The following is a 16714-nucleotide window of genomic DNA, read 5'->3' on the forward strand; positions in this document are numbered from 1 at the left end:
TAACTGTTTTGTCTGGTCTCTATTTTCTTATATTTTTCACTCATCATTTCTTGTTTTTTCTGTTACAATTGCTTATAATATGCTTTCTTGTTTTATCTTACCCTTATAGTGAGATCTTAAGGATAACTATGTATCTCTTTGCTATTTTTTTACTCAACTTATATTTATTAACATCTGTTCTATGTCAAACACTGCATGGAAATATATGAATCAATGGGTCCCCAGTTCAAAAAGCTTTCAATGTTACACATTAGAAGATAATTTCTCTCTCACACATACAACAAATCTAGAGCTTTACCCCACTCTTTACCTGGCTGATTCAACTTATCCTTCACATCTCAAATTAAACATCACGGTCTTAGATGGAAGTTCGCTCACCTTCTAGATCAGATTTTTCTTTATATTATTTCATGGCACTTTTCATTTATCCTATACAGCACTCATTGTATTTTTAATTGCATTATACTTAGAAATATTTAGTATCTTTATCCTTACTAGACAATAAACATAAAAAAAGGTTCAACATACTAGCAAAGTGCATGGCACAGAGTATGAGCCCAATAAGTGGTTATGGCATGCAGTAACTCTAATAATGTAAAAGATGATGTCAGGGAAAAGGAGAGAGAAAAACAATGTGATGGGAATATAATGGAAAGGGAAAGCACATTTAATATGCTTTTAATATGCATTTAATATGCAGGAGTTTTCAGAAGTTCTACAGAAAATTTAAAATTTTCCTTAGAGGATGTACATGACTGCTGAATGTGCAGCTTCATAGACCTAGAGAGATGATACAGAAAAGATAGATGGATGGAACACAAATGGTCAGGTCTACAGTGTCCATAGACACAGTAGATACTGTGCTCAGAACCCATGATACTTTAAGGGGCCCACAGAATGTTTTAAATTTTAATTTTTTAATCAAAAGAGAAAATGAATATCACAGTAAGAGATAATAATCCAATGTATGCCAATGTAAGTGTAGAATGTAATTTTTAATATTTTTTGTGGAGGAAGGGACCAAAAAAAGGCAGTAGTGCCCAGGGCTCATGATAATCAGAATGTAGCACTGGGGACAATATTTGTTATATAGTAGATAGGATTTGGGTAGAACCTAGAAAAGGAATAAAAGACCTAATGTTGAGAATGCAAGTTGGCCTCAGGTCAAAGAGAGTCAAAATGCTAGGCTGGAGAAGTTCTTTGAACTTTGGTTTCTTTCAGATACTTTTGTATCAACTTCCTTCTTACAGAGGGCTTTAGGAAGAGAGTTCCTGCGGGAAGGAATAGGATGGGTCGTCTCAGAAATAGGGTGATCAGTCAAGGGTCTTTTGCATTAGGTTAGATGAGGGTTAAAGAGATTACAGTCAGAAAAAGACAAGGGATGGGAATTTCAGACATTCAGGTATATATTTACCCATGCTCTTTTAGATGGTGTGCAGAAAAGCCCCTTTTCCCCACAGAAAGTTCCTCAAGCCATAATTATACATTTGCATTCCCTCTGAATATAAATTCCATGAAAGAAGGGACTATGTCAACCTTACCGTTGTATCCTCAGAGCTTTGAAGATGGAGACACTCAAGAAAACAAGAGAGTTAGACTCCTGTCAAAATGTTAAAACTATTATAACTAGAACTAGATCTTGACATCATTATCATCAGTCAGTGCTAAAAGCCTGAGCATATGACAAATGCCTTCCAATTGATTGATGGTTCAGTTAGAGCAAAACAGCAGTAACAACATATACATATATATTAACTATAACTTAAAGTTAATTTTAGATTATTATTAATTTTTAAAAAGTTGAGTAGTCTTTGCCTATGGTCTATAACTAAATACATATTCATAATCCTAACTTGCACATTTATATGCAGTGTTAACTCATATATAGGGGAAGTTATAATGACATAAAACCATGTAATATGCATTGAGTACAGATATGTTGTATGTAGATTTATTAAAATCCTAACTGAATCATTTGTATACTTAGGGTGTAACAAGCCTTGTGCTAGTTAGAAATGCAAGTATCACATATAATGGCATATGTTGGGTGCTAGCAGTTGGGTTAGGTTAGTAACAGGAAGGATAAGGCAAATCCTCTCTAAGGAAAGGTGATATTTGTATCAAGTCTTGAACGAGTAAATGCTAGCCAGATAGATCAAAGCAGAAAGGAATATAAAATTTTAAAATTATAGAAAATTAGCCTTATACCTAAAAGGAATTTATTAACCTTTTGGAATATCAGTTTCCTTATTTGGCATAAGATGGTCATCGTCTGTATCACTGTTCAACTGTTTTCCATGTTTGTTCAGACTATGGACAAGGAAAGAAGCATAAAAAAGTAACACAAAGGTTATGAATTCCCTTATTTTGAAGGAGAGGAAATATATTCATTGAGTAATATTGATAGTTAAACTAGCTGCCTGTCTGTCACAGAGATTGTCTTTTTTGGAGACAGAGGAACAGACTAAGTGAATCTGCCAGGAGCTTCCAAACTCTGGCTTTTTGATTTGATAACTTAAGTATGAAGAATATCAACATTGTTAAATCATTGAGATTATATTTACTGCTCTTTAAATAAACTAAAAATTTTTATAGTATTGAGATTATACCATTCAATTTATGAAAAATTCATTGTTCTGTACCATAATATGAAAACTGAAAGGTATTAAAACATAGCCATTTAATTGGTGATTTGGGGGCTTCCATAAATTTTATTATCAATATTACTAAATAAATTCAAGATAGAATTTTCAGTATTGAGCTTTATTGGCAATTTGAAAGCAGCTGAATTGTTCTCCTACTTTGTGTTGCAACAATTCCGGAGCTATATCCAAAACGTTGTTATCAAGATAGGAAATGAATCTAAGTCGATGTTTCTCTTGAGGTTAAAGGTCTGTTTCTTTCAATCAGTTCAAATTGACAGGCCTCCTGCCATCACCTCCTCCTCAGCCAGGCAGACAGGCCCTGGCAGTCAGTGTGAAAACATCTGTTGAATGGATTTATTGACTGGATCTTGTTTTTTCTTTCTCTCTCTCTTTTTTTTCTTTTTCCTTCACACCGTTTATTATGTCTCTGACCTGATGAACTTAATTTGTTTACACATCGTTCTCAGTGTCTCCCTCAATGCTTGTCTCATGTTTCTTTCTACTGTGCTCTTTTCTTGGCAACAGCCCTTCCTGGAGCCCCAGCACACACGTGCGCTCTCAGTGCGCCAAGCTCAGCTGGCTGTGGTTGGCATGGATGGATTAGAGAAACATCGTCTTGTCTCCAGGACACATTCCTCCCCTGCTGCCTCCATTTTACCTCATCCAGCAATGGACTGCCCCCTCCAGCCTGGCTCTGCAACTGGTAGGAATCCCTAAAGACTCTCCTAATAGGCAGGCTAAATGCACCGTTCTTGTAGGATTAAGCGATTTAAATGCTCTGAATAACTCCAATAGCAGAACACTCTATTTTAACCCAATGCAACCCAAATTTTATGAGGTTATATTGGCCACAAGACAAACAGCACATCTGATAAATCTTGGGCTTAGTATTAATAGCCTCATAAATTGTTATCATTCAAGGGCCTGGAAAACACATCAACAGGTGCATAGGTCCCTTTTGGAAACAAAATCCCTACAACATTCTTCAGCAATGTTCCTCAATCTCTTCCTTCTAGTAGTTCTAGCCACTAGGAAATTTATGATGCTCAGCTTCATTTGACCCTAAAGAGTGCTTCTCCCCCCGTTTGTTTTTCATGTTGTTTTGTTTCATTGTTTTCTTCCAACTTGCCATACTAATGACTCCTGGGAGACAGTGGTATGAAGTCAAACCTTGCTTAATGCTACATACATTAGTTCCATTTCTATTTATTATGGCACCTCTGGGTGGGCTATTTGACCAACCTTTTCCTTTGCCTACAGCTGTATATGATATTTTAGAACCTGGCTACAGAGGAAAACAAACTAGATAATTCCAAGGCCAAAGGGAGGTCAAGTCTGGAACATACACAAAAAAGGGGTGCTATTCGCTCTCCAAAGGAACTGTGCTGTAAATATCCAAGTGGATAAATACTCCTTTCTGTCTTCACAAGAATGGGATCAAGAAGATATCCAAGCTTTCAAACTTGTGGTTGATCAAATGAAAGATATTATAGCCTTAAGGGGCTCATAACTTGGATGCAGCAAGGGGAGTATTCATATGCACCTTCTCTCAAAGGCTCTTACAGGTTATCTGATTTATTTTTGAATCAATTTTCAGGATTCAGAGTTTGTTTTTGTGGCTTTGGTGACCTCATGCAACCCTTTGTGCTTGGAAAAGTTAAAACACTTTTTCTAAAATCACATTCCCAAGCCTTGATATCATCTTATTTAAAAATCAATGAATGGAATGGCCAAGTTATTTAGCTTTGACAGACATCTTTAATAAGTATGCAGAGGAACTACTTTTTAAAAGTTGTTACACCAGAAGCCAACATTCCATCCTAGGAGTTACAGGCAATATATTTGCATATATTTCTTACACCACATTAGCCACTGTCTTGGATCCCTGTATTTCTAGAGCATAGGAGACCTGCCCTGGTATCCCAGACAACCCAGGACTGTAGCCCATTGTCAGCAGAAGTTGCTTGGATCAGTCCTGCCTTGTTCTCTCCTTGGTCTTTAGAGAGTTTTTGCTCAAAACCAGATATATGATATAGAGGAATACTTTTTGTAGCTATTCAAATCAGTAGTCCTCAAGAATTATATTCTTTGAAAGTATTTTTCCTGAAAGTATTTTTTATTTAGCTATAAATTTTCAGAGAACACAGAGCAGAATTCATCCTGTCATAATGGCAGTTCTATTCACTCAAAATTATTTCTTTAATTTTAAAGCGAACTTAATTTATAAAGTTTCATGGTGTTGTTCTCATGTATGTTGATGTCTACTATTGAAATCCTATTGATTGAGTTTCTTTTCTTGGTTAAAAGGGATAACCTTTCCTGACTTGCTTTTTTTCCTCTGCTTTTAGATGTTCCTTCAATATGAATAAGGAAGTCCTCCTTATATAATTAGAATGACACTACATGTTTAAGAAAACAGTGTTGCCAGATAGAAAGGGTTGGTCGGGCTTAGAAGAATCCAGGTAGAAGAGTAGACTTTAACCACACTAACATAAGGATGACAAACAACCTAATCATTCAAACCAAAAACTGAGTCATTTCAGATCATTAGTTCCTTTCTCATAATGTCAGCATCCTAGTATTTATCAGAGTTTGTATCCCAAAGACAAGAAAAGAAATGAACTTATTTTCATATTTAATGGACTTGATAGGGCACATTTCTTGCCTAAATGATATATAAATTTATATTTTTAAAAAATAAGATTTTAGGGGTGCCTTGATGACTCAGTTGGTTAAGTGGTTAAGTGTCTGCCTCTTGATTTCTGTTCAGGTCATGATCTCAGGGTCATGAGATTGAGTCTCCCACACACACACCTTGGGTTCTGCACTGGGCATGGAGTATGCTTAAGCTTCTCTCTGTCTCCCCCCACCCTTGCTCATGTGCATGCACAAGACCCCTCTGTCTCTTAAAAAAAAAAAAAAATATATATATATATATATATATATATATATATATATATACACATAGGATTTTAGTGTTTCTAATGACTTCAGTTTCAGAGGTGAACTATTAAGACTTTCATTTGTAGTATGTTTGAAAAGAACATTTAAGCATTAAATTCTTTTGATTTTTTTTAATGTCTATAGATATAGATACATTTTTAAAAAAACAAAAGTAACATTCAAGTACATTCTTTGGGAACATTTAGTTTTTAGGTTTTTTTTTTTTTTTTTTAGGAAGTTATATAATCTCACACACTCAGTAGTTGTTCTACTAAGAAGTAAAGAGGAGAAGAGTGCCTGGGTGGCTCAGTGGTTGAACATATGCCTCTGGCTCAGGTCATGATCCTGGGGTCCTGGGATCAAGTCCCACATTGGGCTCCCTGCATGGAACCTGCTTCTCCCTCTGCCTGTGTCTCTGCCTCTCTCTCTGTGTCTCTCATGAATAAATAAATAAACTCTTAAAAATAAAAATTAAAAAAATAAAAAGGAGGAGAAAACAAATACATTGTAAAGGTAGATTCTTTGCTTACATCCATTCTGTAAGAGCTATACTTTTTGCTATAACTTAAAAAGTTTATTCAATACTTAACTCACCTAATTTTCAAGGCACATCTTTTCAAACTTTATCTTCCACGTGGATTCTTAGCAGCCAGATAGAGCAACCACGCCACCCCTTTTTGAAAAGAACAAATCCGTGTTCCCAGGGAAAAATGTTGTCTGAACTCAGTCAGTTGTTGAAAGATGAAGTCTTCAGTCTGTTTCCTGTGAGGACTTGAATGGACCAAAAAATGGACTAATATATAGCCACTACCTGGTGGCCCTACAGAATTCTTGGGTAAAGATATTTCTAGGATGGACAAGAAGAGCATGTGATCATGATGCTGCTAGTGACAGAGAAGAAAGTATGTTGTACAGCCAGGTTGCCACATATTCATTTAAAGGGATTTTATGTTATATTGTAATGAGTAATAATACTCATTTTTTATAGTATTCAATTTAAGAGGTGGGGTTTTTTCTTCCATTTAAAGGCAAAGCATATTGTTTATATAACTTCTGATAATTAAGGAAAGGGCAGTATATTTTGTTTTCTTTACCATAGCCATCTTTTCTGCTCAACTATTTCTATCAGGGATAAGGCTTAACCATGAATCACAAAAGGGCATTGACAGTATACGACATAGTTGTATCAAATGGGATTCACTGAAATAAAAACTTAATGGCAAATGAATTTGATTGGCTTTATCTTCCCTGTTAACCAGTACAATTTAAGATCTTCTATCTCCCAGTGCTAGGGGGCTTTATATAATCTGTGAAGAAATTCTTTCTTTATAATACTAACTTTTTAGTCAGTGTCTAGGGTGAATAGGATCATAGTACTCAAACTAAACCAACATTGTGAAAGCCATTAAAAATAATTTAGTTAAAAGAATTTTTAAATAGTGGGTAAAATGGCATGATGGAAAGTGAAGTACATATGAACATTTCAGTATAACAATAGCAACGCTGGTCTGTCTGTCTTTTTTTCTTTCTTTCTCTTTCATCCTTTCTTCTTCCTTTTAAGTAAAGATGTTTTCCCAAGTCAGGCTAACTCCAACTGATCCTTCAGATTTTTGTTTATATATTTCCTTTAGGAAGCCTTGCTTGGTTAGCTAAATCCAAATTAAATCTATTCTGATCCTTCATAAAAAACTGGATCTTTCCTCAAATGTTGTAATTATATTATTTGGGGCATTGTGTTCCAATGGGCTCTCCATGAGGAAAGAAACTGTATTTTTCTGTTTTCTGTAACCCGAGTACTTAAATACATGGCTAGCACATGGAAGGTGCTTATTACTCTATAATAAACAACTCAACAAACAAATGAACAACTGAATGAAAGAGTAAATAGACAAGAATTACCTAAAATTATACAAAAAAAAATCATTGGTATGTTAGGCAAAGTTTTGGGGTAATATATTTTTATTAACTAGAGAAAAAGGATACGTGTTTATTAAAAGGCAATTTGGTAAATCTAGTAAAATATAATGGAAAACCACCCATTATTCCATCACTCATAGGTAATCATAAGTCAAATATGGATTTATTTTCAGTATGTTTTCCTCTTCCTATGTGGGTCCCTTTAACAGAATGAAGAAAAGTTATACATATGTTTGTGTTCTTAATTGTGCTTGTGTGTATTTGTAAGTATATGTGTATGTGTGTAATTCTGTATATGTTTCTCTGTGTGTGTATTTTAATATCTCTCAGAGAAACATCTGTTACTACCTGTATCAGAATGAAAACATTAATTTCTTTTGGGAAGATAATCAATTTTGAAATTACCATTTTCAATATATATGCTTAAATTTTCTCTTGAAAACTCTGAAAAATTGCTTATCTAACTTTCACTGAAGATGGTAAAAACAGCTATTTTATTTACTTAGATTATTAACTGAATTTGATCACTTGTATTATATAACATATAGCATACATATTTGTAAGTATATATAACTTATACATATTTATGTATATTTATATTTTTTGGCTTTTTTGTGCCTGACAGTGTCATTCTATTACCTTTGTACATACTTGGACACAGACTTATTGGGGCACATGTTTTTTGTCTGAAAAGTCTGGAAATATGGTCAAATGCTAAAGCATTTGGACAATCTCAGTTTAGCATTGACAAGAGGTCTAAATTTATACTGGTATATATTCCTTTGTGAGCAGCCTGTTTATTCTTCTCTGTAGTCTCATGGTATGTTTCCTTTATCTTGTTAATCAAGCAAAAACAAATCATCTTTATCATGAACATTTGCAGTTACATGCTCATGTAAATGTCTCTTTCTAGTTATGGAGAAATTCTTCAATTATTCCTATTATACAATGACTCTGAATTCCTCCTTGAAGGAAATTACAATTTTTTTGTTCAGCTACCACTTCTCTGACTTCTGTATTTTCCTCTCCTTGTGTCCATCTCTAAGTTTATAATCAGTAGCACTGATTTGGTTTCCTGAAAAGTAAATTCCTCTTTTGTTGCCTCCAGTGTAGATTTTATAGAGTCAATGTCTTTTGACATTTGAGGATGTCAAGAAGTTTTCTAGAATTTTATTTTGGTTCCTATAGTAAATCATATTCAATGATCTAACTAGTAGGAATGATAGTTCCCTTTTTAGTTTCTGTAGCATATTCTCATAGGCCCTCAGTTTGCGTTTGTTTTTGCTCACTCATTCTTGAAAGTAGAGAAATCTTTCCACATATTTGTCAGCAAGTCTAGTGACTTCTATTTGATTTCACTTTTTCCAGCTTATATGCTGGTTGAATCTCCTCTTTGGCTATGTTGTTGAATGGCAATACTAGTCCAATTCCTAGGTTTCAACAGACTATCTCATACAGTGTTAGCTGGAAGGATTAAAGTGGAATTTCTTCTATCCATTTCCTTTTTAACTGTCCGATAGTCTGATAAAGATGATTTACATAAAAGATTATATCTTAAAAATTCTTTTTATATACTCAGAGAAACAATTTAGCAAATTTTAAGTATTCACTTTTGGATATTTCATTTGCGTGCTGGGCAAATTAAATTTCACAATTAATAATTACACTATCTGGTACTTTGATTAAAGAGTACTTATTAAAAGATAGTATAACAAGTGTTACAGATGTTAGAATGTAAAGAATATAGTAGATACAGAACAAAAAAGCAAGATAAGCCTTATGGATAGAGAATCATGAACAGAAAGTATAATAGCTGTTAATAAGTATGAAGTGGAAGTTATTAGAAATGACCATTGCTTCGAGATAGTTCTTATTATCTGTTTTAATAATTATACCCATTTCAGGTCTTTTAAAACATTTAAAAAATATTTTAAGAGATTATCCCCATAATTTTTTTCTTCCTTCCTGTACAGAGTTGTTTTTTTTTTTTTAAGATTTTATTTATTTATGAGAGACACACAGAGAGAGGCAGAGGCATAGGCAGATGGAAAAGCAGGCTCCCCACAAGGAGCCCAATGTGGGACTTGATCCCAGGACCCCAGGATCCTGCCCTGAGCCTGAGGCAGATATTCAACCACTGAGCCACCCAGGCGTGCCTTGTTAAGAGTTTTTTTTAAAAACCATATCATATAACTATTTTTATACAAGCCTCATCTTTACTACTAGATCATGAATTAAATGTAATAAAATGAAATTGTTAGCACCTAGGATTCGAGTGGTCGAAGCAAAATAGGTCAAAGTGGTAGTCATGGCCTTGGTAATGGCAAAAACAGATGACAAGGATAAGAAAATGAAATCTGAACCTCCTATACCAACTAGAGTGGGGAAAAAGAAGAAAGCAAAGGGACCAGATGCTGTGAGCAAGCTGCCACTGGTGACACCTCACACTTAGTGCCAGTCAATATTTTGAAGTTAGAATTAAAGACTATCTTTTCATGGAAGAAGAATTCATTAGAAATCAAGAACAAATGAAGCCTTTGAAGAAAATCAAGAGAGGGAATGATCAAAGACAGATGATCTGAGGGGGACCCTTATGTCGGTAGGAACTTTGGAAGAGATCATTGGTGACAGTCATGTTATCATGTCTACATCTGTGGGCTCAGAACACTAAATTAGCATTCTTTCCTATGTAAAAGACAAGGATCTGTTAGAACCAGGCTGCTTGGTTGTACTCAGCCACTAGGTGCATGCCATCATTGGGGTGTTCATGGATGACACAGATCCCTTGGTCACAATGATGACTGTAGAAAAGACCCCTCAGGAAACCTGTGCTAATGTTGGGGAGTTGGGCAATCAAATCCAGGAAATTCAGGAAACTAGAACTTCCTCTCACTCATCCTGAATATTATGAAGAGATGGGTAATAATTCCCCCAAAGGGGTATCATTCTTTATTATTCATCTGGCATCGGTAAAGCCTTATTAGCCAAAGGAGTAGCAAACCAAACCTCAGCCACTTTCTTGAAAATGGTTGGCTCTGAACTTACTCAGAAGTACCTAGGTGTTGGGCCCAGACTCATTTGAGAATTGTTTTGAGTTGGTGAAGAACATATGCTATACACTATGTTTATTGATAAAATTGATGCCATTGGAACAAAAGGTATAACTCACATTTGATGGCAAGGAATTCAACAAACAATATTGGAACTCTTGAACCAGTGGATGGATTTGATTCAAGGGATGACATGAAAGCTATCATGGCCACAAACTGAATAGATACTTTGGATACAGCACTTATCAGACCAGGGTGCAATGACAGAGAGACTGAGTTCCCCCTGACCAATTAAAAGACTAAGAAATACATCTTTCAGATCCACACAAGTAAAATGCTGCTGGCTGATGATGTAACCCTGAACGACTTGATCATGGCTAAAGATGTCCTGTCTGATGTAACATCAAGGCCATCTGTACAGAAGCTGGTCTGATGGCCTTGAGAGAATGTAGAATGAAAGTAATAAATGAAGACTTAAAAAAATCTAAAGAAAATGCTCTTGGGATGCCTGGGTGGCTCAGTGGTTGAACATCTGCCTTTGTCTCTGGTCGTGATCCTGGGGCACTGGGATCAAGTCCTGCATCAGGCTCCCCAAAGGGATTCTGCTTCTCCCTCTGCCTATGTCTCTGCCTCTCTTTATGTCACTCATGAATAAATTAACAAAATTTAAAAAACAAGAAACTCTTTATGAAAAAAAGAAGCTCTTTATGAAAAACAAGAAGGCACCCCTGAGGGGCTCTATCTCTAGTGGACCACAATTGCCTCAAGAAAATGCTTGTGAGTGTCCTGACTCCTTGGAGGGACAAGCGTGGGGAAGTTGCCAAGAGGAACCCATGTTCCAGCTCATCTTTCTTAGCAGAGCCTCCTGTGTACCTTTTTGAGTATGATGTGCAGTATGCCCACTGAGCTATCTTCATCTGTTGGTCATGAGAAATGCTCTCTCCCCAGTAAAACACATGCTCCTTCTCAAAAAAAAAAAAAAAAAAAAATTGCTGGCGCCCAGACAATAATGAACATTCAATGAATGATTATTGCATTTACATCTTTCAGGAAAGATATCATACTATATACATTTGTATGATGCTAACTTTCTGTCCTTTGGCCCTGCAAGATGTTTAATAAACCTTGTAGAGCAGATTCCTTGAGAAGGTGTAAAACCTCAAGCAGTTGCCAGAAAAGCTATATGAATGTTAAGAACCAAGAATCAGGATTAGAAATTTTAGGGTTAAAGATTCTACACTCAGCTCTCCTCATAGACCAGAGTAGACTCAACCTAATAGTTGATATGAGACTGGGTATAAACCTGAAGACAAGAATAGATCTTGTGGCTAAATAATGATTTAACTATATGTAATGATTAAAAGGGGGAAAGATAGACAGTAGGTGCTTGAAATACTTATCTTACTTAATTAAACTGAAAGCCAGAGAAAATAGAGTCCAAGCATATCTAGAAAATGTAGCAAAAAATATTTTTTCTGGGAAATAAACTTCTAGGGTTTAAAATAGTAAAGACTTTATGTTAAGACTCTTTGGTGTATTTTCCCAAATCCTAATTTTAACTCTTGTCCCATTGATCAAGAGAGAGATTGATCCATTGGTTTATGTTGCAAATGTTAACCAGTAGGGCAGAAAGGGTCAAAGAAAAGTAAAATACCATATGAATCCCAAAGAGAAGGGCAGGTTTATTTCTCACCCTATAAGTCTTTGTTTCTAAAAAGAAGAAAAAAAAGAAAAAGAAAAAGAGGAAAGGAATGGAGATGAAGGATGAGGTTAAAGTCTCACCTTGCACTCTACCTGTTAACACCTCATTGCTACATCATTAAGATGAGTAAGTGGAGGTTTAGAGTTCCAGACTTTATTTATTTCCCCTTAAATTCAAATGTCTTTCCAAGAGCTTCTGGACTTTGTATTATAATCTCCAGATACTTGGCAATAACTTCCAGCTACCATAACCTGTTTTATAATAATTTTTGCAGTGGTTTGTGGAGAAAATACTGTTAAAAGAGGAACAGTACTGTGGAACTAAAGTTAGATAATATTAAGAGATGAAGTAGTGAAAAATATTTAGCAACTAAATAAAATCTCTAGTCTTGAAAAATATGTTTTCACAGTGAGACGTATTTTTTGTGTCTGATATCCTTAATATATCTTTTATGTATTATGAAATTGTAGTTGGAAATATATTAAAACATTCAACAAAAGGATATAACAATTGTAAATATTTACGCACCCAAATGGGAGTACCCAAATACATAAAACAAACACAGAGGAAATAATCAATAGTAATAAAATAATAGTAGGGGACTTTAACACCCCATTTACATGGATGAGCAGGTCATCCAAACCGAAAATCAACAAGGAAACAGTAGCTTTGAATGACACATTGGACCAGATGGATTTAACAGACATATTCAGAACATTCCATCCTAAAACAGCGGAATACACATTCTTTTCGAGTGCACATGGAACATTCTCCAGAATAGATCACATATTAGGCCACAAAAGAAGCCTCAAGAAATTCAAAAAGATCAAAGTCATGCCATGTATCTTCTCTGGACATAATGCTATTAAGTTAGAAATCAACCACAAGAAAAACTCTGGAAAGCCCACATATACATAGAGATTACATAACATACTACTAAACAATGAATGGGTCAACCAAGAAATCAAAGAAGAAATAAAAAAATTACATGGAAACAAACAAAAATGAAAACACAACATCCCAAAACCTTTGGGATGCAGCAAAAGCAGTTCTAAGAGGGAAGCTTATAGCAATACAGCCTATCTTGAGAAGAAAAATCTCAAACAACTTAACCTTAACTCTAGAGTAGTTAGACAAAGAACAGCAAACAAAACCCAAAACCAGCAGTGGGAAGGAAATAATAGAGCAGAAATAAGTGATAAAAGAAACTAGAAACTACCGTAAAACAGATCAATGAAACCAAGAGCTGGTTCTTTGAAAAGATCAACAAAATCGATAAACCTAATCAGATTCATTAAAAAAAAAAAAATGGGAGAGAGAGAAAGGACTCAAATCACAAATAAAAAAGGAGAAATAACAACTAACAAAGAAATACAAACAGTTGTAAGGGAATATTTGGAATGTTACATGTGAACAAATTAGACAACCTAGAGCAAATCGATAAATTTCCTAGAAACCTATAACCTACTAAAACTGAAGAAGGGAGAAATAGAAAATTTGAACAGACTACTTATCAGCAAGGAGATTGAATCAGTAATAAAAAAATTCCCAACAAATAAATGTCCAGCACCAGACTGCTTCACAGGCAAATTCTACCAAACATTTATAGAAGAGTTAACCCTCTGCCAAGTAGGTCTAGAGGGGACATATGTCAACATAATAAAGGCTTTATATGAAAAACTCACAGCCCAGGCACCTGGGTGGCTTATTCGGTTAAGCGTCAGCCTTTGGCTCAGGTCATGATCCCAGGGGTTCTGGGATCCAGCCCTACATCAGGCTTCCTACTCAGTGGGGAAGCTGCTTCTCCCTTTCCCCTTACCCCTCCCTCATGCTTGCTTTCTGTCTCTTTTTCTCTCAAATAAATAAAATAGTAAAAAATAGAAATAAAAAACCCTATAGCCAATATCATACTCAATGGTAAAAAACTGAGAGGTTTCCCGCTAAGTCAGGAACAAGGTAAGGATGTTCACTCTCACCACTCTTATTCGGCATAGTACTGGAAATCCTATCCAAAGCAGTTAGATAACATAAAGAAATAAAAGGCATTTAAATTTGTAAGAAGGAAATAATTTGTCTAGAAACTGACAAATGAATTCAGTAAAGTTGCAGGATACTAAATCAATGTAAAATCTGTTGCATTCCTATGCACTAATAATGAAGCAGCCAGAGGTTAAGAAAACAGTCTCATTTATAATTGCACCCATATCAATAAAATATCTCAAAATAAACTTAACTAACGAGGTCAAAGACTTGTACTCTGAAAACTAATACTGATGAAAGATATTCAAGACAATGCAAAGAAATGGAAAGACATTCCATGCTTATGAGTTGGAAGAACAAATACTGTTAAAATGTCTATATATCTCAAATCAATCTACAGATTTAATGCAATCCCTATGAAAACACCAACAGCATTTTTCACTAGAACTAGAAGAAACAGACATAAGATTTGTATGGAACCACAAAAGACCTCAAATATCCAAAGTAGTCTTGAAAAAGAAAAATAAAACTGTAGGTATCACAAAGACTAGATTTCAAGTTATATTACAAAGTGGTTGTAATTAAAACAATATGGTACTGGCATAAAAATGGACCTAGAAATAAACTCACAATTATATGGTCAATTAATCTTTGACAAAGGAGGGCTGAATATACGATGGGGAAAAGTATCTTCAACAAATGGTATTGGGAACACTGGACAGCTATGTGCAAAAGAAACCAGAGCATTTTCTTTCACTATACACAAAAATAAACTCAAAATGGATTAAAGACCTATATGTGAGACCTGAATCAATAAGAATCCCTTAAGAGAGCACAGACAGTAATTTCTCTGATGTCAGCCATAGCAACTTTTTTCCTGGATATGTCTCCGGAAGCAAGAGGATATAAAAGTACAAATAAACTATTGGTACTACATCAAAATAAAAGACTTCTGCACAGCAAAGGAAACAATCAAGAAAACTAAAAGGCAACCTCCTAAATGGAACAAGATACTCACAAATAGCATATCCAATAAAGGATTAGTATCCAAAATATATAATAAGAAGAACTGATACAGCTCAACACCTCAAAATGAACATTTCCTTTTAAAAATGGCAGAAGACATGAACAGACATGTTTCCAAAGGAAACACACAGATGGTCAACAGGCATATGAAAAGATGCTCAACATCACTCATTATCAGGAAAATACATATCAAAACTACAATGAAATATGAAATAAGTGTTGGTGAGGATGTGGAAAAAAAAAGGGACCCTCTTGCACTATTAGTAGGAATGCAAACTGGTGTAGTCGCTGTGGCAAATAGCATGAAGGTTCCTTAAAAAATTAAAAATAGAACTATCCTATGATCTAGGAATCACACAACTGGATATTTATCCCCCCAAATCCCAAAAACGGTAATTCAAAGGGATACATGCACCCCCGTTTATTACAGCATTATTGACAATAGCCAAACTATGGATACAGCCCAAGTGTCCATTGATAGATGAATGGATGAAGATGTGGTATGTATATATATATATATATATATATATATATATATATATACACAATGGAATATTATTCAGCCATAAAAAGAATGAAATCTTGCTATTTGCAACAACATGGATAGACGTAGAGGATATAATGCTGAGCAAAATAAGTCAGAAAAAGAAAAAAGAAAAATACTATGATCTCACTCATATGTGGAATTTAAGAAACAAAATAAATGAGCAAAGAAAAAAAAAAGAGGGACAAACAAAGAAATAGACTTAACTGTAGAGAATAAACTGATGGTTACCAGAGGGGAGGTGGACAGGGGAATGGATGAAATAGGTGGTAAGGATTAAAGAGTATACTTGTGATGAAAAAGAAGAAAGAAAAGGAAGGGAGGGAAGGAGAATGAAAGGAAGGAAAGATATATACTAAACGGTTCCTGCTATGTAATAGGAACTTATATACTTGATACATCTGAATTTCAAAGACATGTCTTGTATATCTTTATATATTGAATGTTACTTTTTATGTCTGCCTGCTTTCCCTTCTGCCTTTCTACATGTATTCCTTTGGACTTTATTTAAAGATACTTATTCATCTTTTTTTTGTGCAAAATACTGTGCAGAAATATAAAGCTGATTAAGTTAAATATCTGTAGTAGAAGCACTTGCCAGTAGGAAGGTAAGGCATATAAAAGAAAAGAATACTAAAGAAATAAGGCTAAAAAAATTAAGGATTCCAAGGAGATCCACCACTTAGGTTCATCAAGCAAGACTTTATAATGGAGATAACTGACCTAGTTCTTACATCTGTTCATTTATTTATGTTTTTCAGTCATTCATTAAAAATACTTTTGAGGACCTACTATATCCAAGCATGTGTATAAACACTATGAGTTCAGAGATAAACACTATAACTCTGATCTTTGCTTTCATAGATCTCAGCAGATAGTGAAGAAAATGTACAATTAACAAGATTAT

General features: G+C 34.8%; 1 protein-coding gene and 1 pseudogene across 20 annotated transcripts in view; both read left to right on the plus strand.

Moving 5' to 3' along the window:
- Window positions 1-16714, plus strand: part of HDAC9 (histone deacetylase 9) — a 911202-nt gene that overhangs the window by 619238 nt on the left and 275250 nt on the right. For all 20 annotated transcript variants that reach the window (XM_038557033.1, XM_038557034.1, XM_038557035.1 and 17 more), the window contains one exon: window positions 3171-3348. In XM_038557033.1, the coding sequence (XP_038412961.1) occupies window positions 3171-3348 (178 nt within the window). The remainder of the gene's footprint in view (window positions 1-3170; window positions 3349-16714) is intronic.
- On the plus strand, window positions 9801-11044 carry LOC111098781 (annotated as a pseudogene).

The sequence above is a fragment of the Canis lupus genome, chromosome 14 (assembly GCF_011100685.1).
Source record: "Canis lupus familiaris isolate Mischka breed German Shepherd chromosome 14, alternate assembly UU_Cfam_GSD_1.0, whole genome shotgun sequence".
NCBI classification, from domain to species: Eukaryota; Metazoa; Chordata; class Mammalia; order Carnivora; family Canidae; genus Canis; species Canis lupus.